The sequence below is a fragment of the Gymnoscopelus braueri genome (genome assembly GCF_963280865.1).
Source record: "Gymnoscopelus braueri genome assembly, chromosome: 6".
NCBI lineage: Eukaryota > Metazoa > Chordata > Actinopteri > Myctophiformes > Myctophidae > Gymnoscopelus > Gymnoscopelus braueri.
Window position 1 is genome coordinate 34,974,141 of NC_137607.1, and position 26,491 is coordinate 35,000,631.

A 26,491-nucleotide genomic window follows, 5' to 3' on the forward strand; every position below is an offset into this window, starting at 1 on the left:
CTGTTGCTGCTGTGGGCCTTAATTTACAGTCGTTTTTCCCACAATGCGTTACATCACGACGCCTATGTTTAAAAAAAAAGATATGTATATGATTTTTATTCAGCATAGGTAATAGGGCAGTTATAGGAAGAACATTACAGTACTTTTTTTTTTCTTTTCCAACATACAAATACAAACAATGACCATATTCACACGGCGGCCATATTGGAATTTAACATTGAAAGTGCCATCCCGTTGCCGTGGAAACCGGGGTGGCACTTCATTGACTTAATAGCAACATGGCCGCCGTGTGAATATGGTCTATACTGTAGAAACGCAAAACTATAGAGCACTGAAGTCTGACGTCACTGCCACTAGAGGGCGCTGTTTCACGGGTTCGTGGCTTTATTTTTTGTGTTGAAATCCCCATTTGGGAATCTTAGATTACGTCGTATAAGAACTGTGTTCCAAACATAAACATAAAAAAAAACATAAACCTGGCGTTTTTTTCAGGGGGGTGGCTCTGCATTGTTTATGATATTCATTCATATTTGATACAGCCTGTTTCTGGCGAAAATGGAATTAATTCTGCCTTAAAAGTCTTAAGAACTACTACTTCCGGGTCTGATATCAATATCCCTACAGCAGTTCATGGGAAATGTAGTCTTTGGGTTGTTTGACTTGTTTCTAGTGTTTATATTGTGTTACTCTTTGGGTAAATGTGTACATTTACACCTTCAGTCGATGCTTCATATCCATATGAGTAAAATCGCCTGGGTGGTGTGTTTATTTTTGGAACACAGTTCTTATATGAAGCGATCTAAGATTCCCCAATGAGGATATCAACACAAAAAGTAAAGCCACGAACCTGCGGAAAAGCGCCCTCTACTGGCAGTGACGTTAGGACTTAGGTGCTCTATTCACACCCGACATAACATTTAACACCCAACATGGAGACACAAAACAACACACAATCTTCCACTCTATGAGGATTCTCCTCAGTGTTAGAAAGGCAATACCATTCCGATTTTTTTTTAAATTATTAGTCAATTCTTTGGGCAGCACTCCAAATAGCAGTTACAGGGGTAAGTTATTATTAAACATTTGTGATAAGAGTCTAAATATGACAATGAACCCAGTACTTCTCCAATCGTGGACATGACCAAAACATATGGGTTAAATGTGCCGTAGATGTATGACATTTGTCACAGCTATCATCCACACTAGGGTATATTCTAGACAGTTTGGTTTTGCTGTAGTGAGAGCGGTGTAAAACTTTCAGTTGTATCAAGCATAGCTGAGCGCTCGAGGTACTGCCAGTGCCATTCACTCGAAATAGGGATGGCAGGGGGTTTATAACCACATTAACCCTGGCTTCCCTATTGTAGGTATGTCATTGTAGGCAAAATTCTCAAAAATAGCTTAGGCCGATTAATTTATACTCCGTTGTATGGTAGTGTTGCTTGGCGAAAATAACAGATCTATAAGACACGTTGTCAGCTTGCAGATCACGTATTTTCACTATGCGACAAAGTATAAACAAGGCTTAAGGTTTTTTTTTCTTTTTTCTTATGTTTATTTATGAATCACACCTAGATAAATAAACTTGGATAAGAGTGGTTCAGTATTCAGCCTCAACCTAGCCTCAACCTACTGTATGAAGGGTGATTTAGACTTTGTTGCGCGCCGGTGTTGCGTACCGAACATAGTAGATCTACAAGCTCACAATGCGTTTTGCTGCGGCGCGTCGTGAGCTTCAAAATCTGCTATTTTCCAAATACTCCACGTTTGAGTATTCTGAACAGGCATACACCCGAAAATCCTCTGGATATTCAAAAAGTCTGAAGCAGAACTGAAAAACAAACGCATTCCCAATCCCCTTACAACTGCCTAGAGATAAACGCTGTGCGACATATTATTTTATGAATTGATTTGCAAACCAAGTTTGCTTTTTTTTGCCCCTGAGCTGACCAAATAAGGGCCACGGAAGAAGGATATGGCTTTTCCTCTCATTTGAATTTCAGTCTGCTTGGCGAGAATATATTTTTTACCATAGCTCAGATGGAGAAAAATCTCAGTTTGAATAATAACGTGCAATGGCTTGGTAGCAACAAAACTGCACATGAACATTATTTCAAACATTTACAATTAAAACAAATAATGCATTATTTCTACATCCTGTTATAGAATGCAAAAACAATGGAGGTCAATATTTCTATGAACACAGAATATTTTGTTGTGTTGCATCAAATGGAATAAACCATTGTTTCATTTTGTGTATAATGTAATGATGGCCATTCTCCTGTGATTTACAGCAACTCCAGGTAGTTCCACTGTTTGGTGACATGCAGATTGAATTGTCCAGATACATCAAGACCAGCGCTCACTTTGAAGAGAACAAATCCAGGTGAGAGAGCAATGCGTGGTCAGGCAGGTTCTGTTCAACCGAGGGCATTCACTGCTCATAGACGTCTAGGGGTGCAATAGTTAATTGAACTAATCGATTATCAAAAAGATGATTGATAAGAATTATCGATTGATAATCGATTCCTATTTTGTGCATGTCATTATAGGTATAAGTTTAAAAAAAATAAAAGTAGAAATTAATTGTGAAACGCTTCTTGATTATTTGATTAATCTGAAAAAGTAATCGATAGAATAATTGCTAAGAAAAGAATCGACCCTGTAGCTGTTCACCACTGAATAACTGTTGAATCCTATATGATTAATGTCCTTTGAATGTCGATTTAGCCAATTCAAACCTAGAAGCATGCAGTTTTCCCTCGCTTTGCCGTTTCCTTGAAGGCAAATGGATATAGTAACTATTTGAATAGAAGTGACTATTTCTTTGTAATGCTTTCTTAAGTTAATTGCTTTCTTTCTTTCGTTGTTCATCTGAACCTTGGGAATGTCTAAGATCATTTAAATCAATGCGTCTTTCAAATGCCAGCATATGGGTCTTCCTAGCTTAGAAACATTTTCTAAGAAACATCATGTAATTTCTAAAGCTGCTGAGAGATACAATAAGAACAACCCTGATGGTGTCAAATTCCAACATGCTCAGATCCCACACGTTTTAGATTACTTTAAAATGACCTTGGCATTACTTGCTTCTGTCTGCACAAAGCTTGTTTACTGTTGTTAACAGTTACGTTGTTTAGGCATTTAGCAGATGTTTTCAATTCAAAAAGTGCAAGGTAGGAGTAGGAGTATGTGACATGAACCTTCGCCAACTAAAGGGTGTTGTGGAGGAATTGGAGGTAGAAGAAAACTTAAGTATGTGCTTCAAAGTAATTGGGATCAAATCTGACATCTACAGTAAATATTAGTTTTATGGGCGCCCACTGGCCTAGCGGTCCAGGCGCATACCACTTCAGCTTGACAGCGTGTCGTGGGTTCGACTCCCGATCCCGACGACCTTTGCTGTATGTCACCCCCCCATCTCTCTCCCCATTTCCTGTCGGCCCACTATCCTATCAATATAGGCAGAAAAAGTCAAATAAAATTATATTAGTTTTATTAACTCATTGAGTGCCCGAATTATTTCTGGCTATTTGTGGCCAGTACGATTTTATTTTTATTTCTTTTTTTAAGTATATAGTATAGTATAGTATAATAAGTGCTTAGGAAGCGAGATACAGCCTTTTTCAGTTATAAGTTAAACAAGGAGTGGATGGAGCTGCAAATCTTCAGATAATGATATATTGGGTTCTGATGATATATATTGAGTTTTTTTTCTATTTTTTTCAAAAACACGTTAATGGCACGTTGCACCATAGCGGTAAAACACGTGAAACACGTTCATGGCACTCAATGAGTTAAGGCTTTATTTATTGTCTTACATTTTAAAAAGAAGCAGAATGGAAGAAGGGTTCGAAGATGCTGAGAAAGCCTGCTGTTGAATTATATTACCCAGCAAACGCCATCATCAATGTTGTAGCTCGAGGGAACTCGGGTAACGCGGCAGTCTAGGTGTTTGAATCTACTCCGATGTTTGCATCTATGCAAACACAATTTGCCGTATTTGGGGAAACTTTGTCACTGCACTAGCGACTCCTGTGGGCTGGGGTGGCGCCTGTCAGCAGGGGGTGTTGACCAGGAGGAGTAGGACGGAGGCTCTACGTTCTCCTGGTGAGTGCCTCTCACTGGCAGGTGAGCTAGTAGGCTACCCTCTACACATAAATGTGTGAAGAGGGTTAATAGGCGGCATAACTAGATTGGGAGGAAAAAGGGGGTAAGGATAATTGGCTACGGTTGTTGCTTCAATACAGGAACAAAGGATGGGGCTTGCCGTCCTACGAATTTCTATGATCTTTTCACGTCGTCTCCGAACCCCATATCCTATTTCCTCTCCTCCTCTCTGTGATTACTGTGAGAGTCATGACTGTTAATTGATTGGGTTTTCTGCTCTGTTTCCCACCCTTCCTCTCTCTCTCTGCAGGTGGTCTTGTACGTCTAATTCCAGCAGCCCCCAGTACAATATCTGCGAACAGATGATTCAGATCCGGGAAGACCACATGCGCTTCATCTCAGAGTTGGCTCGCTATAGCAACAGTGAGGTCAGTGCGCTGTAGTGTGCATAGTCCCAACACCAGAGATCATGGCACTGAAATATCCCAGATTGAAATACACTGCTGAGGTTGTAAGCGGTGCATCCCATATCGTTGCTGTTGGGCAGAAACCTTGTATCTCCATATTTAAACTTTTTATGAGTGTTTTTTGTTGTTGTTTGTAAATTACGCCCTACTTCTTTATACAAGAGTGTCATGCAAAAGTAGAGAAAATGGCAGATCTACAAGCTCACAACACATCGCAAGCTTGTAGAACCATTTCCTGAAAATTTCACTTTTGAACATGCAAGGTTTCGACCCGACAGTGTTGGTATGCTCTCGCTCCTTAAACTCAGGTCGTGCCATCAGAATCATCTGAACAAACACCAGAGGTTATGGGGACAGAAATGAAACCTGCCTTAAAATGCTGCCTTGTGCCTTCTGTTAATGATTTTCTATATTATGTCTCAGCCACAACCACTTTCAGCCTGCCGTCCCTATTTTGGCCATGTCATCATTGGTGAAAACGTACCCAAATTTACTAACATTTCCCAAAACATTTTAAAAGGGTTCAGGGTTTCAGCCTTCTAAGTTTGAATTGTTGAAGGCTTGGTTTGACCACAGTCATTCCCATCTCACACAGAGTCAGACAATACTGTGTCTGCATCCCCTCTTCTGTCTGACCCCTGCACAGCATGAAACTGCTCTCTGTCTCTTGCTCCTCAATGCCTTTCACAGCTTGTTCTGTGGGGTAGTTTGCTATGAGCAAAAAGACAGAGGAGGGACATTTTATTAGCCACTTAAGCCCTATATACTATATATTTGTACGATAAATAGCTAAGATAGCCCAGGGAATATTTGGAGGGCATAGTAATGACTCAAGTAGTGTTTAATGATAAGCCAGGATACTGTATATTTAACATTCACCAAATGTATTCATTGCAGTTAAAGTATAGTGGTATCAAAAAGGTTGAAGCTTAAATCTATATTTTAAATGTTATCTACAGTATGCCCTGTAGCCAAACTACAAGCTTATAACGCATCACAATGCAATGCGTTGTGAGCTCTTAATTTAGCCATTTTATCTATTAGTCATACAGCAAAGTATATAGGGCTTAAGTGGTTATGGGTCATCTCTGTGTGTGTGTGTGTTCGAGCCATGATTTAATCGTCTATTCAGCAGAGATCTTGTCACTGCGGATTTCCCTGGGTCACAATACAATGTGATTTGTATGGAAATTTTCCATGACTGCAGTGATGGGCTCGTCTGAGGCAGTACAAGCAGAAACCTCTACAGTGCCAAATAAGAAAAGCATTCTCCACGACACTCACTCTATGTGACAACGATGTCGTTTCTTTTAATTTGTTGCAGTCTACAGCGCAAAATCTGAGGTGTTGATTGAACTCTTTGACAGTGTAAGAAATCAACCCTCGCTGGTTCAGAGTTAAATTAATCTCTTGGATTTCACTGGGGCTGTGATGAATAATGCATCTGTTTTACAACGTGACTTACATAGCCCGGAATTGTCTCATGATTAGCATGCATCTCTACTTGCTGTAGCCTTCCCTTCCGGCTATACTACATCATTATGTCTCTGGCTGGTGTCATGCTTAAAGCATGAACATCAGCTGCAGTCCATAACTTTTCATGTCCTACCTGGTATTTGAAACAGGTTCCCCAATGCGAGTGGCAAAATGTGTACTGCTGAGTTAATAATTTAAAGCCTGTTTGGGCAGAGGATATATTGCATTTTGAGCTTCATGCAAAATACCCCTTCTCGACTACAGGATATACATTTCTCAATAGAAGACCAGCTATACCAACTACAACCACTGCAGTTGTGTTGTGAGCTTGTAGATAAGCTAAAGAGCTTACGTTTAGTTTTTATCTATCAAAAAAGTCAGTTTTTCTTCTGAAATAGAAATAGAATCTAAGTTTTTCCAAAAAACATTGGTAATCGTGGTTTAGGACTAAAATCGGGATTGGCATCGGACACAGAAACCTGCATTGTTCGGGCTGTAATCTCTCTCTCTCTCTCTCTCTTTATGAAGGTGGTGACAGGATCAGGCCGTCAGGAGGCCCAGAAGACAGACTCTGAGTACAGGAAGCTGTTTGACTTGTCCCTGCAGGGCATGCAGCTACTGGCCCAGTGGAGCGCTCATGTCATGGAAGTGGTGAGGATTAGTTTGATCTTTTTTGACGACATAGGTATCTGCAATTATGCAGCTGTTGTGTCTCAATTACAGGATTGTTTGTCATTATAGGTTAAAAAAACAAAATGTTCAAAAATAGCGTATCTACAAGCTCAAGGCAGTGGATTCAGTAATTGAGATAATAGATGGTCTCAAAGGCAATGTTCAATATCTGCAAAAAACTGCTAGCACTCAAAAAAGTGTCCTTCGGGTAGACAGACACATTTCGGCTGAGGAAGGCTTCGGCAGAAACATCTTCAGGGGCTTGTAGATCGGCTATTTTCTATAAAATAAAGCTAAAACAATGTGACCTTTCTACTTGAAGGAATAGTTATCTTCCTGAGTGCTGGATGTTTATATCTTGACGGTTTGCTCTTTCTCCTGCGAAGTACTCCTGGAAACTGGTGCATCCGACTGACAAGTACTCCAACAAGGAGTGTCCGGACAACGCAGAGGAATACGAGAGAGCAACCAGATACAACTACACCACCGAGGAGAAGTTCGCCCTCGTGGAGGTCAGTCAAGTCAAAATAACACTGGTCTCTATGTACAGACGAGCACACTGAGCAGCGGAGCTCGCCTCGTTGTCTGAAATTACTAAAGAGACGTTTATGTTTTGTTTTCGCTTATGGGCCATTTCATGGAAGCTCGATTGGTGATAAAAAGCAGAATGATTAAACTGGTTTTCAGTGCTCTCTCTCCAAACACCTCGGGAGGAGGGGAGGCTCCATTCAAACAGAGCGGTTTGAGCCAAATCGCACATTACCCAGACTTCAAGTCAAGGGTCCTGCCCGCATAAAATCCGTTGCATGTCCGATCCTACTGATCTGTAATGTTGCGTTCATACATACAGTCATACTATATACACTCCATTTGGAACTCTTGCCACTGATTGAATGAATGTTGCCGCCCCTTGCAGGTGATGGCCATGATCAAAGGTCTGCAGGTGCTGATGGGACGCATGGAGAGTGTCTTCAACCACGCCATCCGCCACACCATCTACTCGGCTCTGCAGGACTTCGCTCAGATCACGCTGCGGGAACCCCTGCGCCAAGCCATCAAAAAGAAGAAGAACGTCACCCAGAGGTGTGTGAAAACACAGAGTAAATGATGTACCAGACAGTGTGAAAATGGACTCGTATGATTAGTCATTTCCTTTCTCTACTGATAGAAAATCTGAAGTCTCGTTCTGTACTATATAATGGATGGCCTCCCGCTGAGCTGCTGCACTACGGTTTTCCTGTCTTACATGTCCACACCCATGATCCACCTAGGAACCTGTATAAGTCAACAGCTATGCCAGTTCCTTTGTCCAAGCATCCTTATAGAGAACAAGTGGTTATTATTTTATCTCCATGGCTCTACTACTGTACACTGACTCCCCACTTGCAGTATACAATTATTCATGATTATTGATTTTCTATGTGTATGATTTCCCTATATACTGTTCTGTAGAATATATTATATTTTCCATATTTAAACTTTTTATGTTATTTTGTAAATGAATGCCCTACTTCATTACACAAGAGTGTCGCACAAAAGTATTGAGCTTAGTAGACTTAACTGTATATTCTGTATGTATATATCAACGTTCTGTCAACTGGACCGCGCGTGTGCGTGTGTGCGCGTGTGTGTGTGTGTGTGTGTGTGTGTGTGCTTCCTCTGAATGCCTTTGTTTGTTTAGGCAATGGGTGCTCACTGCTCAGCTATACATATAATTTAAATCAAATGCCACCGAAGTGGGAAAAGTGGCAGATTAAAAACTTTTTAATCTGCTCTGAGGAAGGCTGAGGCCGAAACGCGTAAGCGTTCTCGATAAAATGAGAAATAATAATAGTCTCTGAGCCAGTCTTGCATTGTTTATTTTGGAGTGCCGCTTTTTCCCCTTGGTGGTATTTGATTTAATATATATATATATATATATATATATATATATATATATATATATATATATATATATATATATATATATATATATATATATATATATATATATATATATATATATATATATATATATATATATACACACTTTGTGTGTGTATGGATACAGTATACTAAAAAGTAAACTTATAAATATAAATTTAAAATATAAAAATATAATTTGAATGTCATTCCAGTGTTCTTCAGGCCATCAGAAAGACCATTTGTGACTGGGAGGCAGGTCGTGAGCCACACAATGACCCTGCCCTCCGTGGGGAGAAAGACCCAAAGGGGGGCTTTGATATCAAGGTCCCCCGGCGCGCCGTGGGACCCTCCAGCACACAGGTCTCAATATGCCTTTATTGTCGGGGGTGATTGAAGCTTTATGCAATGCAACTGTGCTATACTACCTACAGTAATGTGTAATTTATACTGTCCCATGGCGAAAATAGCTCAAGCTCACAACGCGTGGCTATTGTCGGTGCAGGACACATCATACAACAATGGATAAATGAGGCTTTAGCCTTTTGTTTGTGGTCTCGCACATGCAGAGATAAATCACAAATATGGCACTTTTATGTGAGATTAGATTAGTCAAAAGTTCAATCCTCTCTGCGCGGGGGCGATTACGAGGCTATGACCCGGCCTTCATATGCCGACCATAACCTGCACAGCTTGAGAGCAATCTCCAATAACCTTCACACTCGAGGCTGTTCTAAGATTGCTCGTACTGCACTCTATGTATGTCATCAATAATTTTCATGACTACTGTTAATAAACCCTACTTCTCACCTCACCACGTCCTTAAGCCCTGATTAATTGCACGCCGGTGTTCTGCGCCGAAAGTAGCTTATCTAGCGTGTGATGCGACACGTGAGCTTGTGTATCTGCTAATTGAGGCATGTGACACCGGCTCGCAAGTAAGTATAAATTAAGCATTACATCTATAATTGAAGCATATGCAGAGCTTGAATTATAATCCCTTTTTATCTGCATGTTGTGCTTCGTTATCTCGCAGTGCATCTCCCGTGTGACAAAAAACGCATGGCATTATCAGATTAGTCTTCATTTGAAAAAATGAATCCCTGTTTCCAGGTTCTGTGCAATAAAACCAGCAAAACGGCCACCATCTGTGTTTACTTAACCTGGACGGATACGTTTTTACTACCCCAGGTATTGAGAGGAGTAAACTAATTTAAACCCTCAATTGACTTTTGTTAAACGGCTGCTTTTCCCCCAAGGTGAACTGAAGGGTTTTTTGTTACAAACAGTTGGAAAATGTTGCTCTGCCTTCCACTAGTAAGATTCAGTCATACTGTATAACTTTTTCAATTAAAAAATCTTTCACTGGTATATTTTTCACAATATATCCAGAGCCTTGGCTTGAAACGTTTTTTCAAGCGAATGAAACGAATAAATTATACTGGAGCATACGAGTGTGCAGGTTTTATTCTTTCTCTTCACAATAACCATTCCACATAATTGTGTTTTTGACTACTTCTCTATACACAATTTTTAGTTGCCAAAACGATGCAGGGACCGGAAATTAATTAAGTAATTAAATACACAATACACAATGTTTCTGACAACGTTGTTCCAAAATATACTTGCTGCTAGGACCCAGCAGCATTCGTTTTGGAACTACAGTGGTTTTATTTCAAACTGAATTCTGGGAGTTGCCATTTTAACAGACCATGAACAGACCCTGCAATAACAACAGAGTAACTATAAGTAAGTAACTATAAGTACTGGGAGCTGATGTTAGGTGTGGCGCTCCACCTCAGCAATACATCTCCCAGGGGTCTAGTGCATTTTAATGGGGATAGACTCCCGCTTTCTCGGCTGATACCGACAATAAGCCTCTCCGACCTACTTACTTACTATACCAGAGATGTCGTCAAAAAGACTACTAAAATGACTGTTAAAACACTGACTTTTAACGTTTGTGTTTTTTTTGGAGCAGCCATTTCTTGAGCCTGGAATGTTGACTTGTCTTTGGTAAATCATATAATTTTCCTGTAAATGTAGCTCTACATGGTGAGAACGATGCTGGAGTCCCTCGTCGCTGACAAGAGTGGTTCCAAGAAGACACTGCGTAGCACCATGGAAGGCCCCACCATCCTGGACATCGAGAAGTTCCACCGCGAGTCCTTCTTCTACACACACCTGCTGAACTTCAGCGGTGAGAGACGTGTGTCCTTGGACACCTGTTATGAAATGCCTGCACTGTCTGTGGGAAGATCTCTCTTTCAGCGCTCCTGGTCGAAGGCAGTGTACCTGAACTCTTCCCATTTGTAAACAGTGTCGGAAAGTAATGACAGTAAAGTAAATGTTATTATTAGTAATATTATTACCTTTTTCCAGTAACGAGCACTACGTTATAACAAATTACTTTCATGTTTTGAGTAATAATATTACAGTTTCTATTTTCCCAAAAGTAACGAATTACTATTTTCAGAAGCCTTGGTGGAAAACGTGTTATTTACTTTAATTCCGTGATGGTGTGTTGTTGTCGGTCGGTACCCAGCTAGGCAGACTGGGATCAAGTTGCTTTGCAGGCTGCTGGTCCGGTCTGGGTCCAGAGTGGATACGGAAGCCATGCATGCATGTATGTGTGCGTGCAAATTATCGGATACGGAAGGGCAGGCCCTAAACCGGATCAAACTGGTTCAGACCCGCGAGTTCGCCTGAGAGATGAAAACACTGCCAGTGTAGGCTGCAGATAAGACAGGAAAAACTGCTAGTGTTGTACATGAAAAGTCAGAATTCTGAGTTGAAAGGATTGAATTACTAATTGTGTAACGGAAAAGTAAAGTAATGAGTAGTGTAACAAGTTACTTTTGGCTGGGAGTATTAAGTAAAGTAATATTATTTTTGAAACGACAATAACTTAGTTACGAGCCCAACACTGTATATGTATAAAAATGCTCATTTTATCATTGGCAAAGAAATTAAATCATATCAAACGGACATAGTGGATTAATAATAGTTCCAAACTATAATTTACTAGTTAGGATTGTGTACGTTTTGTGAAAACGGTGAATCAGTCTGTATCGTTGGATTGAACACTGGTTCTCAAAGTGGGGATCCAGGACCTTCCGGGGTTCCTTGTACACTCCCAAGAGGGTACAAATGGAACCAAATGGACCCGTAAGGGTACATTTGGTTCCATTTTGAGTTATGGGGGTTCTTGAAATGAAAAGGTTTGAGAACCACTGGGACAGAACATCAACTGGTCTTTGTGTTTTTCTTCCCAACCCAGAGACCCTGCAGCAGTGCTGCGACCTCTCCCAGCTGTGGTTCAGGGAGTTCTTCCTGGAGCTGACCATGGGCCGCAGGATCCAGTTCCCCATCGAGATGTCCATGCCCTGGATACTGACCGACCACATTCTGGAGAGTAGAGAGTCCTCCATGATGGAGTGAGTGCATATCGTCACTGTCGGGGGGGAAATCTCGTATTTCCAGTATAATAGCTTTTCAGGAAATGGGGAAAAAGATTATCTGTGTTCCAAATGGATCCAATGTAGTTTACTCACAAGTGCTTGTTATTGCTTTTCATTGGTTCAGTATTTATAAAGCCTCAGATATTCATCCTGAAGATCGGTTGATCGAAACATTGAGCGCAATGAAAGCAGCGGAGCTTATTCAACCAGTGGTGCAGAATAGATTTTCTTCATGTTGAACTGTTATTTGTCCTTGGACACTCAAGTGGATGTGCGTGCACCACCTTTTCCCACATAGCTTGAAGGCTACTTACTTGCAGCTTCAACCCATTAAGACCTGAGGCAGATTCTACAAATGTCTTCTAAATCCTAACAGTTTTCTGAAAAACTTATGTTGCTATTTTCTCAAACTTTTTCATGGCAAGGACCCCCCAGAATTATATGTATTTGGCTGCAGACCCCATCTCAAAATATTTTGTTCCAGTGACCTCTAGAGGCAAAGATTTGAGTTAAAAATGTTTGCTTTAAAATATATATACTGTATATATTCACAATTTGCACAAATGTTCACGATTTTTCAAAAATAGCAGATCTACAAGCTCATAGCGCTATGACATTGTATATCTGCTTTTTGTGAATATCCAAAGGTTATGGTTAAAGTGGTTCAAATCTAAAATGACACAGATGCACAAATGACACACAAGCTAAAATCCACTGTAAACCTGGTTGTCATTGTTCACTGGTGAAAGGACTACTGATATACACTGAGACTTGTCTCTTCTGTTATCTACTTTTTCTTTCATGGTTAACAATTTGTGAATTCCGTCTCTTCTCAGATATGTGCTATATCCTCTGGACCTGTACAATGACAGTGCACACTACGCCTTGACCAAATTCAAGAAGCAGTTTCTCTACGATGAAATTGAAGCTGAGGTAAACATATTTTTGGTTTGGATAATGTCTTTTTAAAGCTTAACCTGTGAACATCAACAATAAATGTACGTGTCCCGTTTATTGCTTTACATCCAGCAGTAAACAGAGGAGTTTCACAGAGCCAGTTTCAATCGTGGGTGTCTGCAATTGTGACTTGTATTTGTTTTCGATTCATGCCATTCAGTGTAGTCCCTCCATTATATTCCCCATCTCCTTAATATATCCACTCTATCATCTTGATTGACTGCAGTTATGGGGTTGTATAACAGTTTATGTAACACTTTGCTGACCTAGTTACCAAAAACATCATTAAATGCACAGCTTTGACCTAGTTACCAAAATCATCATTAAATGCACAGCTTTGACCTAGTTACCAAAAACATCATTAAATGCACAGCTTTGACATAGTTACCAAAAACATCATTACATGCACAGCTTTGGCATAGTTACCAAAAACATCCTTACATGTAACATGCACAGCTTTGGCATAGTTACCAAAAACATCATTAAATGCACAGCTTTGACATAGTTACCAAAACCATAATTAAATGCACATGTTTTTAGAGGTGATGTACAGTGGTACGTTGGTACAGGTTAATACGTGAGACATAAGTGAAAGACAGTAGAAAATCCAATCTGTTCGTATACACTTGTGACTATTAACATCACTCCAAGTAAAAGTAAAAACTCTCAAAACGTTTTCCTGTTATCTTTCTGAAATATTTAATAATATTTGAGCTGAACCCCATTCTCATTGGTTGGCAGTGAATATAAGCTACATGGTCTTTATTTTTCCATTTCTTCCAATCACAGAATAGAAGGAGTCCTAGCCTCCGCCCTATAGGATGTATCTAGGTCAGTCTTGATTCTTCATGCCTTGAAGACATTGTCAATTGGAGTTATTGACTTTGCCTTTGCAGGATGTCATAATTGGCAGTTTGGCACCAGTCGATACAGGATGGTCCCAGTGTAGCTTGGCTATACTTTGGAATAATGGCTGTTCTTTGCTATTATATAAGAAAGAGAAAAAAAAACATTTACCTCACATAATATTTTACAGTTCAATTTCCTTGATGTGTACAGGTAAAGCTCAAGGAGATTTCTTACCCGACATGAGCATTTCTAACATGCGTAAATATTTTTTCCTTCCAGGTGAACTTGTGTTTTGATCAGTTTGTGTACAAACTGGCCGATCAGATATTCGCCTATTATAAGATCCTGGCAGGAAGGTAAATATTTTTTTTAAAATTTTTTATCTTACTTTATTATTATCTTGGCTGTTTTTATTTGTTGATTGTTGTGGCCCATTGGGTGTGACACGTGCAATATTATTATTATTATATCGTCTGTCAGGTGTAAGCCTCATATGTCCAAAACTGTTACTTTTCAGGATCAATTTCAAAAGTAGCAAAAGTAGCAGATCTACAAACTTCAAAACACGCTGCTTGTTGATCTGCAGATCTTCAAGCTTGTAGATCTGCTACTTTTGATGCTTTTGTGTGATGCGGTAGTATGATCAAATAGGGCGTTAATTTACGGGGAAAAAACACAAAGAGTTAACACATTGATTGCCAGAGTTATTTCAGATTTTTTGCATTTTATTGCCAGAGATTTTTCATTGAAAAAAAAAAAGTACTCAGGAGCTGAGATACAACATTTTTAAGTTTTAAGTTAAACAAGGAAGTGGATAGGAGTCTAGATCTTCAACAAATCATATCTCCTTGGTCTTTGGGTCAAAAAAAAAAAAAAAAAAAAACGAGTTAACTCGATCTTGACAATCAAGTGATGGATTTTAAAAACGAGTTAACTCGTTCTTGGCAATCAATGTGTTAAGACATGGAGATAAGAAGTTTCTGCCCGACAACAACGATATAAGATATTGATGGAAACAAACAGTTCAGGGATCTATACTCTCCGTTCCCTTCAGCCTGCTCCTGGACAAGCGATTGAGAACAGACTGTAAGAACCAGGGCGCTAACATCCCCTGGCCTGCTTCCAACCGCTATGAGACTTTGCTAAAGCAACGTCATGTCCAGGTAACTGCACTCCTCATGCTGTGCTCACCTTCCTACCCACATAGAGAATGACACATACAGTATCAGGGGGCTACTTCCCCCTGCGGCCCTTCCTCGGAGAAGATAGATAGATAGATAGATAGATATATACTTTATTAATCCCGAAGGAAATTTGCTTTGTTCAACAGCTCCAGTGCAATACATTCATACAGATGTCAATAAAAAAGAAGCATGGTGAACATTTAAAAAAACATTGTTCACCATGCTTCTTTTTTTATTGACATCAGTAAAGATGTCCTTTTAAGTAGGAGTATTTCTACACTGGTAGAAAAACTGGTAGGGTGAGGCTAAAACCGCGCTAGCGTTCTCAATAAATAGAAGAAATTATCTTAGCCTGTCTTGCATCCTTTATTTTGGAGTGCCGCTTTTTCCACTTCGGTGGTATTTGAACTTAGTTACATGTTTTTGCTGAGCACCCACTGCCTAAACAAAAAGGCATCCAGAGGAAGTGCACGTTCTTGTTTCTTACCTTTCTTCTATCTTCCACCACTGAACCTGTCATGATGATCCCTCAGCTCCTAGGCCGCTCCATCGATCTCAACAGGCTGCTCACTCAGAGGGTGTCTGCTGCGCTTTACAAGTCTCTGGAACTGGCCATCAACCGCTTTGAGAGCGAGGACCTCACGTCCATCATGGTACACATGCACGCATAACATAACGTCCTCCTTTTCAGTTCAGAGTGTAGACATGTTTTTGTGTTGTTTGAATACCACTCGCCTTGTATGCCCACACACACACACACACACACACACACACACACACACACACACACACACACACACACACACACACACACACACACACACACACACACACACACACACACACACACACACACACACACACACAGGGCATATAAATGTGCACTTCTGTTCGTCGTCCTTGAGCCACAGTAAGCATGGAAGTAGCTCGTTTGTGTCTTCCTGACCTGCTCTGTCTCTCCCCTCTCTCTCTTTCCTCCCTTTTCCTTCCCATGTGGTAGGAATTGGAAGGTCTTCTGGACATCAACCGAATGACCCACAAACTCCTCAGCAAGTTCTTGACACTGGACAGCATGGACGCCATGTTCCGCGAGGCGAACCACAATGTGTCGGCCCCCTACGGCAGGATAACGCTCCACGTCTTCTGGGAGCTCAACTACGACTTCTTGCCCAACTACTGCTACAACGGCTCTACCAACAGGTCAGTCAATTCCCAGAATTCCCGCTGTGAGTCACTGCTCCTGCTCTGCTTAGCAGAACTCTACGTTAACCACTTTGAACATGGTTGAAACCCAGCAGGTGCGCAAGAATAATCGCACGGACGCTGATTTTCTTCCACTCCATGTTAATGAATTCAGCCGTGCTCAATGGCTGCGCAAGGATGCTCCAGCCCCGCACGTGAACCACGTGTGTGTGTGTGTATATATATATATATACATATATACTTTACAGAAAAAGAAGCCTTAAGTCGCTTATAATTAGCAGACATGGCAACACTGATCTCTCCCTGCCTTTATACATTTCTTACAAGGCAGAACATCGATCTTTTCAGGGATCCTGTTACCAAGAGAGGCGTTAGGCCTAGTAAAACATGAATTACAAAGGAACGGTCAAAACCTTTCATCCCCTTAACAAAATAACTCACACCTTTTGTGCTCCTAACAAAAGGAGTGAATGCCGCCCTAGCCTTGGGCTTATACACAGAGCAGAATTCTACTAAATTGTTACAGATGGAATGGAATAATGAAAAAAACATATTAATACATGTTAGTAATTTCATATTTTCCATTATACAGGTTCCATGTGTTAGTGTGTTTTTGTTAGATGTGTACTATAGGGCTGGGTGATATCACTTCAAATCAATATCTTGATTATTTAAAACTCCATTTCAATAAATGAAAGATTATAAAAAATACTGTATATAGTGGAATAGCAGATATACAAGCTGCGACGCGTTGCGAGATTGTCGATCGACTACTTTTGCTATTTTTGTACGCCACGCACCATTGTACAATGAAGTATAATGCAGGGTAAAGTGGTTCATCGGATTAGAATGTTTTCGTGTCCATTCATTGCTATATAAGAAATACAAATATATATGCTTCTCGGTTATTCGATTAACCTACATGAGCAAGATGAAGTCGTTATTGGTTATAAATATTGGTTTTGATGCATTTTGGGTTCATTGCCCAGCCCTAGTGTACAGTGTTGAATACACTGCTCAAACAGCATGAGGTCTCTCGGTTCTCAGAGACCCCCGTATTTAATGAGGCGATTGCCGGGTGGACCGCTGTGAAAAATAATATTCTATGATTTTTCAAAGGTTAGTCAAAACGCTCTGAATCGCTGGCAATGGCTTGACACTTTTCCGAAAAATTCTGTGAACCATAAATCCCAGTTGTGGTTCAATACTAATGCTTAGAACTCAGCATAGATCTTTTCAGACCTACAGCAGAATGTAATGCAAAACTCAGATGATGATATTTCATGGCCTTGGTTGCTACAGCAGGCTGACATTGTCTACACACTAATGTGGATATTATTGAGTTGTTAGGCCTCGGCAAATTGATTCCTTTGTGTTTGTTGAATGATTTCTGAGTCATCCTAAGCAACATAAATCTTTACATCTCTGCTCATGTCTTTAGGTTTGTTCGCACAGTGCTGCCCTTCTCACAGGAGTTCCAGAGAGACAAGCCCCCCAATGCACAGCCCCAGTACCTATATGGATCCAAGGTTTGTAAACTTCTTACACTTTTAATACACATCGACATTGCATTTATTTTCCTGTAACCCAAGGCTTTTTATTATGTTTATCTGTTTTTTGGTGAACACAACATCTGTGGCAGTGTATATTAGTCATGTATTACACAGACAAGCATTTATTATATATTACAAATATGTGCTTACATTGACAACCAGTGGAAATAAGCATGAAATATATAACAAAAAAACATTTCAGTAAACAAATGAGGTAGTGTGTAGGTGGTGACGGCCTCAACCAAAGTCATATTACCGGAATTTTGTTAATTAATAAAACAAAAAAATATTTTGTGCACAAAGAAGCAATAATTGCATTCTGTTGTGTGGAATGTATTGAAGACAAGAAAACAAATATATCATATTATAATAATCAAGTATACCAAATAGAGAGCATGTTGATGGGGATTTAGTTTTTAAATCCCTAAAAACACATTTTCACTTCAACTTAGCAACTAATGGGATTTCAGCGGTAGATACCAAAAAATTAAATATGCTAGTGTGACCCCGATCTAGCCAGTTCAGACTGGATTGGGCGGCTTAGCGGGCGACCTCAACAGCTGGCCCTGGGCGATGACATGGCCAGCGGTCTGGGCCAGGTGTAGGGGCTTCTGGATGACGGCCTGCTTGGCGTCACCGTCGCTGCTGCTGCTACTGCTTCTGGGAGTGTAGAGGCAATCGGACCCGGAGACCCCGGCGTGGTGGGCCAGGGGGCTTCCGCCACGCCTGGGCACGGGGCAGACGGTGTACAGGCAGCTCCACAGGAGCACGCCGGCGATCACCAGCAGCAGCAGGCTGCTGGCCATCCACACACCCACGGCCAGCTCCCAGCCCACGCCGTCGCGGGCCTCGGCGCTGTCGCCCAGCGTGCTGAACACCTGGCACTGCTCCCGCGCCGGGTTGGCCGCCTGGCACGTCACGCACAGGAAGTAGGTGGTCAGCGGCGCGAGGTTGGAGAGGCGCGTGGCCGTCTGGCCGCCGGGGATGCGCTCCTCGTGCATGAAGCTCCGGCGCTTGTAGACCATGAGCAGGCTGCTCCAGTTGGGGTCGTACATGACGCTGTAGAAGGTGTCCAGGCAGCCGGGGGCCGAGGGCCAGCTCACCCCGGCCGACGTGCTGGAGATGTTGTAGACGCTGACGCCCACCATGGCGGACCGGCTTCTCTTGCGCTCGCGGTCTGTCTCTCTACACCACTGGGACTGCTTTGACCTGGTCTTGAGTTGTTTGTTTGTGGGCTCTGAGACTAAACCACAGCTGGGGTGGGGGGGGGGGGGGGGGGTTGAGAGAGAAAAAAGTACTCGATGAACAAAAATAATGATAGATTGTGTTATTAAATGTCATGCATGTAGATGTCAAGCATAAATGACAGAGATTGCTTTTTTGGGGGGGACAAAATTGCTTTGATTACACCACTTATTTTAAATTACACCACTTATTAAGATGTTCAATACGATGGCACAAAAGTAGAATTTAGATGTCGAATCCCACAGGGAAATACAAAAGACTGATTTATACTTCGTTGCATACCGGTGTCTTGCACGGTAAATAGCTGATTTACAACACATTGCAAGCTTGTAGTTTTGCTATTTTCTGTGCGAGACACGATGCACAACTAAGTATAAATAGGATAAAGATGGAGCTCTACCCCTCCCTTGAATAACACAGCTTACACACCCAGGTATAACAAAACACAATAAGGGTGAAACAATGTGTATATTGTTGAATAATGAGCATTGTGCAAAAGTTCAGTGCTGATATTCATCATATTAATTGAGAATGCATTGCAAATCGATGTGCAGTGCAACACAGCTAAGCCGCACGTAGCTTAAATTGTTTTGATGTACCAGCTTAATTTGGTTGGATTTAGCGGGTTGGAGGATTAAATTGAACAAGCAGTATGGTTTATCTATATGGTATGATGGAATTACTTTTCTATTTCTGTACCCGTTGAGAACCTCTTCAAATGAAATACACATGAAAGAAGTTCCCCTCTTTTTGCTCCTTAATGCTCCATCTTCACGAAGGCTGAGCACTGGATTAGCAGATGGCTTTGCCATATCAGTCATGCTTTTTGATTAGATCTATCACCGTGTTATCAGAATGCCATCAAAGCTTAATTATAAATACCCGTGGTTGAGTCCATATTAGTAGGTAGTACCCTGTTATGAGAAAGATTCATCCTGCCTGGATTATGGGATAACTAATGTTGCCCACAATTTGAGAGTACAATTTTGTTCTTGTCTGAAAGGTTCCTCACTAGAGATATATTTAGATTGTCAGCAATTGTGGCAGTTATAGTGATGGCAGTCATTCTCCTGTCAAACCTGTACAAAGTGTCTATGGTGAACAACATGTTCTCGGTTTACATGCTCGGAGGAGAAAAAGTCTGCATTTAAATTCTACTGTATATTTAGAATTTCTTTAGAAAATATCAGATCTACAAGCTTGTATATTGGCTAATTTTTCAGTGCGATACTGTATATGATGACGTATAAAAAAGGGTTTAAGTGGTTAATTTCAGTTGTATTAAAAATAAAGAACAAACAATCCAAGTTTGGCTTTGTCTTCTTCTACTTGAGCCAGTGCAGAATAATTATATTCTGCCTTTGAATCTAAAATTTTTTTAATTCTGAAGTGAATTGATGTTTTATTTAATTATTATTATTACTGCTTACTTTTAGTAAGCCAAGTTTTAAATTAAAATGCATAAGAAAGCTATGCATAGACCAACAGTACTACCTACAGGTTATATTTTCTGAATTAAATAAAAAAACGTGTATTAAATCACTTAGATCTCAATTTAGATGTTTTAAATTGGATTTAGATCTATTTTTTTTTAGATCTATTTTGATTAAATTGAATGGGCAATGGGGAAAATGCAACAACATACTTCAATCTATCAGTTCTTATAAATTTTAACCCATAATACCAAAAGGTCCTGCTCCTGTCCAACAATGAGAGAAGTTGAGAGAGACTGCTAAAACAACCCAAGAAGGGGAGGACTTACCGAGGAGAAACACATTGACAGCAGGCGGCTTAGAGTCACAGTTTGGTGGCTGCCCCGGGTGTGGGCACGCAGCGTCCTGCGGTGGTTCTGCTTCTCAGTGACTGCCCCTGAGGCATGGTAGCCTTCGCTCCTCTTCTGACCCGCTGTTAATGTGCCTCTGTCTCCTCCATGCGCTGCTGTCTGTGCCGTCAGTCTCTTCTCTCCTCCTACACTACAGTCACACTAGTAGGAGTATGGTTGCATCAACTCACCCTGTGAGGGAGGGAGGGAGGTGGGTGGAGTAGTGACAGGGACGGGAGTGTTGCTCTGTTGAAGAGGATGCTTGATATCGTCTCTGTCAGGTGGAAACCTTTTATATCCAAAACCGTTTCTTTTGAAAAAATGGAAAAAAGAACCTGTGTTCCAATGAAAATAGTCAATCTACAAGGTGTTGTGAGCTTGTATAGAAGTTGAAATATGGAATTACACGGTTTCTGCCCGACAGTGACGATATATTGGAAAATTACAACTCAATGCCAAGGGGTGTGTTTTTGTAATCTTTGTTCTTTTTTAGAAGACTTTTATTAGAAATGAAATAAAAACTATAAAACTCTGTTTCATTCAATTATTTCCCACACTAAAACTAAATTGATAAAAGCTTTCAAAGTGGGGTCCACTTGACCCTCTGTTGCCAATATTTCAGAATTATTCTAAGGATGAATAGTCGCAGCTCTCCCTAGACTCTCCATCTGCTTTAATCTGCTGTAGGGAGGCAGCACAGTGTACTACCTGTTCTACCACAAAAAAAACATATTCACTGCAGTCTCCTAGCTGATGTTCTGTCCCTGAGTTGAAAATAATTAATGTATTCTTATGTGAATTTGGTCTGTGTACTTTTAAAGAACTCTGTCTCACTCTCTTTCAATCTCTCCCTCTTTCACACTCAATCTTTCTATCCCTCTCTCTAATGTTCACTCTCACCCCTCTTTCTCTCCCTCTCTGGTGTTCAATGTCTCTCTGTGTATGCAGGCCCTGAACCTGGCGTACAGCAGCATATATGGCTTCTACAGGAACTTCCTGGGGCCGCCACACATCAAGGCCATGTGCCGTCTCCTGGGCTACCAGGGCATCGCCGTGGTCATGGAAGAGCTGCTAAAGGTCGTCAAAAGCCTGGTAAGCAACGGAGGGGCCAATGTAACACCAGGGGAGCGAGAGCAGCCTGCTGCCTGAGCAGGGTTATGTCACAGTATTTATAAATAATTTTCAGTATGTCGCTTTATCAAAAAATATTCTTTAAACGTGCTGTTACAGTTTAATCAATGTCGCCTCCATGTTTTTGCTATTAAAATACGATATATGATAATACTTTATTGTCAGTTCACACTGAAATTTGTCTTGCTATTCTATTTGTTTTTTAATTTGTGACATAATGACTCTATGATGCTGAGGATAGCAACACCATGTTGAAGGTAAATGAATTGTCCATCCTCTTCCTCTCATACAGCTCCAGGGAACCATCATGCAGTATGTGAAGACCCTGATGGAGGTGATGCCCAAGATATGCCGCCTTCCCCGCCACGAGTACGGCTCTCCAGGTGGGTGACGCGGTGGCCCTTTCTATCAGACGTTATTTACCCATTTACTAAACATGGACTTTAAGGCAGAGGTTCTCAAACATTTTCAAATGTTTGAGAACCTCTGCCTTAAAATCAATATGCATTTGACTTTGGACACTCTCCTACTGTATGTAAATAAAAGAAAAAACTGCCAAAATAATATTCTTAAAACATTTAAATAAAGTTTTATTCATGTTGATCTTGTGATCCACATGGGATCGGTGTGGCTATAAATAGGAATAGGTTGGCATGGCTCCAATGTGGATCTTACTTCGGCCAGCCTGTGATGTCGGTCATCTATGATGTATGACTCCCGATCAGAGCCCCAATTAGTGGAGGTACAAGGCTATGTTTGACAACACATCCTTTCAAACATGTTTGGGGTCATTTTAACGTCTACTCAGGCTTTTGTTAGCAAAATGCAATAAAAAAAAGGAAAAAAGAAATTTAAAAAACACGGCCCCCTCACATATTTGGAGGGTAGTATGAGTCACCACTCACCAGAACCAAGGACGGGTGTTTTTGATGAATGAATCAAAACATCTAAATACTGAATCAAGCAACTTAAAAACTGTCTGGGCCTGGGGTGCTCACAAAAGCCTGAGTAGATGTTAAAATGACCCCAAACATGTTTGAAAGTGAAATATCCCTTTAATCAAAAAGGTCAACTCAGCTCAAACACTTTTATTACATTTTATTTTGCACCTTATCCAGTCTACATGGTTTACCAACTAAAGAGGGGACAGTGTACATTAGGGCTGCAACTATCCATTATTTTCTTAGCGATTATTCTACTGATTACTTTTTCAATTAATCGAATAATCAAGAAGCGCGTGTGTGTGTGTATACATATTTATATGTGTACACATATTTATATACCAGCGAATTGATTAATCACTTATGGGGTATTTTATATTTCATCGCACAAGGGTTTCATGAATTCTTTTTGAGAATAGCCGATCCACAGGCTCAGAATACATAATGCTACCTTGTAGATCGACTATTTTCTCAAATTCTGACATTTCACCTATAAGGACATGCCCAAAATAGGGATTGAATATTAAACGATTAGTTTATTCAATTATTGTTTGTTTTTTTAAATAATAGATAAAAATCGATAAGTTCAATTAACTGTTGCACCCCTAATGTACATTGAAATGACAAACAAACCATCCTTATGCGCAAAACGAACCCATACCAAATAAATTAAGTACTGTGCTGTTCAAGCTGCTTTTTAAAAGAAACATCATAGCATGCACAGTATGTGCAGATTCCTAACAGATATGTGTTATGATGGCTTTCATCAGCTTCTGCTGCACTATCAATTTTTACAACGTGTGAAGCCTTCAAGCGTTTGATTTATTTTACATGGGGGCATATGGCTTTATGGTGTTTTTTCACTTTCATTCTCATTCATGAATTATTACCGTGCCTTTTTACAACGGCCAGTCAGTTTGACACCAAAAGAAGAAATATGCTCCTATTAATTAAAAGGGCTCTTGTTTGCCATGGAACAAGGAAGTTGTCAGTTAGTCTAGTTTAAAAGCAACACGCTCTATTACTGTAAAAAAATCTGGATATATATCAAATATACACTTTATGGACATCTGGGCCTGTTGGTTTTAAATATACTGTATAAGAGATGTTTTGTGAGTGCCTGTTTCAGCTTATAACTCTTGGAATCAATTCAACCTGAGCAGAAGAATAATAATGATTACTCCCCATTCCTTTGGGTTCTTTTTCTCTTTCTTTTTCTCACTGTACATTTGCACATAATATGAAATTTGCCGTTTGTATTTACCCATACCAACTAGGAGCAGTGAGCGCTATTAATATAGCTCCTGGGTCCCAGTTAGTAGTTAAATGTTCTTGCACAGGAATGCTTATACTTGTGGCTCTTTTCGATTACAAGAATTAAGTGAGCCATGCTGTGTATTTGACAGGTTCTGGTTTTGTTTCTGTACACTTTGGCTTGGTTTCAAATAGTGTTCTCAGAACCTGCTCAGGAGGTAGTATGTTTGCTGTGAGTCTGCACCTGTCCTTGATTCCTTAAACTACTGTCAGTATAAGCACGCTTGGCTCGAGATTTTGGTCCTATAGTATTTTAACTGAATGAGTCACAACAAGAGATGTTAACCACATAACCCAATTTCCAAATATAGTGAAAATATCGGATGTGCAAGCTTACAACGCGTCACAGATTTGAAAACAATTGGTCATGACTCATGCCCAGAATAAGGATGCCAGGTTGAAAGTGGGTTAATTCAGCTGTACCACCCTCTCTTTCATATTCAGGTATCTTGGAGTTCTTTCACCACCAGTTAAAGGACATTGTGGAATACGCTGAACTGAAGACGGTGTGCTTCCAGAATCTGAGAGAAGTTGGCAACGCCCTCCTGTTCTGTCTGCTCAGCGAGCAGAGTCTGGTATGAACTTACTCAAACCCAGCCTAGCCTCGCTGAGATAAGAGAATCGCTAAATCCCCAGTGTGATTGACTCATATTCAGGGCTGGGAAATTAACCGAAAACATACCGATATTTAGAACCAATAACCCAATTCGAACCGAATAATGGAGAAGCAAGGTTTTGGGGGGATTTTTATTTATTTTTTCAACAAATCGACACGAAAACATTCACTAAATCGATTTGTCTGATTAACCACTTACCCCGGTATTATACTTTGTTGTACAATGGTGGCGTACAAAGATGGTGAAGATAGCCGATCAGATGTTTTAGATAGGCTATTTTAACTTTTTTAAATAATCATTCAGTAATCATAATCAAGGCAAAAGTTTGAAATAATTGTGATATATATCACCCAGCCCTACTCATAATGTATGCATTGCTGTGGAATCCTGTTTCATTTCTCATTTTAACAGTGTTTATGGACAGAAATGTTTCTTAGTTGGCAGAGAGCAGGATGCAACAACAGGTGATTCATGGTTTCTGGGCAAAGGGTTTTAGGGTATGGCTTATCAGTGCCATCTTGTGGCAGCAATTGATATCACAAATTTAGACCTACATGTTCATGCTTTCTACATCGGCCTTGAAATCTGGACCAGATGGGTACCCAGGCCACTAGCATTGATGTGTATTCATGTTTATCAAGGATAGAAGTGAAATATGCTCTCAAATGAAGATATTATGCATACCTACATGCCAATGGTTTTGTATTTTCTCATCTTTCTTTAGTCCCAGGAGGAGGTTTGTGATTTGTTACATGCCGCACCCTTCCAGAACATTCTTCCCAGAGTCCATGTGAAAGGTAGATATCACATTTTATATAAATACAAAAAAATATTCCCTGGTCCTTTTTAGTCATGTACAAATTAAACGTCAAACAATGTGAGCTTACTTTTGTTAAATTTTTCTTAATTATTGAAATATTGAATTGAAAGTAAATGGAAGTGCAATTGCATAAACAGAGCATGAAACAGTATACCTAGTAGTAATTTGCCTTATACTGCTGAGCTACCATTGATAAGCATCTAATAAAAGTTTAAAAAGGTACTTATGGAATCGTACTTAACAAACACGCTACATATTAAACGCATGTTGATGATCAGAAAACGTTTAACAGCCACACAACCACATAAAGTTGTTCACTGGCCAACACAAGCACAAGCAAGTGTAATGTAAAACCACCGAATAAGGTTGTTTTGTTCTAAGGAAGGTTTAGGTTTTCACCTAACACGAGGCTGGTTAAATAATTCAACCTTGGATTTATCTGTCCAGACACACTGTCCCAGTGCTTCTGTTCTTCAAACAAGTGTTGTCTGTCAAACGGTTAACCCACATGCACTTGCTGGAGTGAGATTTGCCTGTAGTTCCTTTGATATTACCCTGGGCTTCTTGGTGACTTCTCACAGTATCTTCGTGTATGTTTGTTTGTTTGTTGATGTCTGCGCTTAAACTGTGTCTCAAGTTCTTTTGGTCTCCTTTTAGTTTGCTCAAATGTGTTTTATTACTTGTTAGAACTAACTTGTTAACAATGTTATTCCCATAGACTTTTAAACTTGTATCTTTTAATTGACCTTGTTTATATATTTTATGCT

The 26,491-nt window shown here is 40.3% G+C and overlaps 2 protein-coding genes across 3 annotated transcripts in view; one reads left to right on the forward strand and one right to left on the reverse strand.

The window, feature by feature from the left end:
- Window positions 1–26,491, forward strand: part of cyfip1 (cytoplasmic FMR1 interacting protein 1) — a 43,838-nt gene that overhangs the window by 15,103 nt on the left and 2,244 nt on the right. For both annotated transcript variants that reach the window (XM_080431355.1, XM_080431356.1), the window contains exons 10-27: window positions 2,295–2,386; window positions 4,421–4,538; window positions 6,582–6,704; window positions 7,112–7,237; window positions 7,642–7,808; window positions 8,843–8,990; window positions 10,674–10,827; window positions 11,908–12,064; window positions 12,925–13,021; window positions 14,174–14,250; window positions 14,949–15,057; window positions 15,612–15,731; window positions 16,079–16,278; window positions 17,723–17,810; window positions 21,850–21,993; window positions 22,325–22,415; window positions 24,732–24,862; window positions 25,629–25,701. In XM_080431355.1, coding sequence (XP_080287481.1) covers window positions 2,295–2,386; window positions 4,421–4,538; window positions 6,582–6,704; window positions 7,112–7,237; window positions 7,642–7,808; window positions 8,843–8,990; window positions 10,674–10,827; window positions 11,908–12,064; window positions 12,925–13,021; window positions 14,174–14,250; window positions 14,949–15,057; window positions 15,612–15,731; window positions 16,079–16,278; window positions 17,723–17,810; window positions 21,850–21,993; window positions 22,325–22,415; window positions 24,732–24,862; window positions 25,629–25,701 — 2,215 coding nt within the window. The remainder of the gene's footprint in view (window positions 1–2,294; window positions 2,387–4,420; window positions 4,539–6,581; window positions 6,705–7,111; window positions 7,238–7,641; window positions 7,809–8,842; window positions 8,991–10,673; window positions 10,828–11,907; window positions 12,065–12,924; window positions 13,022–14,173; window positions 14,251–14,948; window positions 15,058–15,611; window positions 15,732–16,078; window positions 16,279–17,722; window positions 17,811–21,849; window positions 21,994–22,324; window positions 22,416–24,731; window positions 24,863–25,628; window positions 25,702–26,491) is intronic.
- Window positions 17,832–19,076, reverse strand: fndc9 (fibronectin type III domain containing 9). The gene has a single exon (XM_080431359.1). The coding sequence runs from the start codon at window positions 18,980–18,982 to the stop codon at window positions 18,356–18,358; it is 627 nt and encodes a 208-aa protein (XP_080287485.1). The 5' UTR covers window positions 18,983–19,076; the 3' UTR covers window positions 17,832–18,355.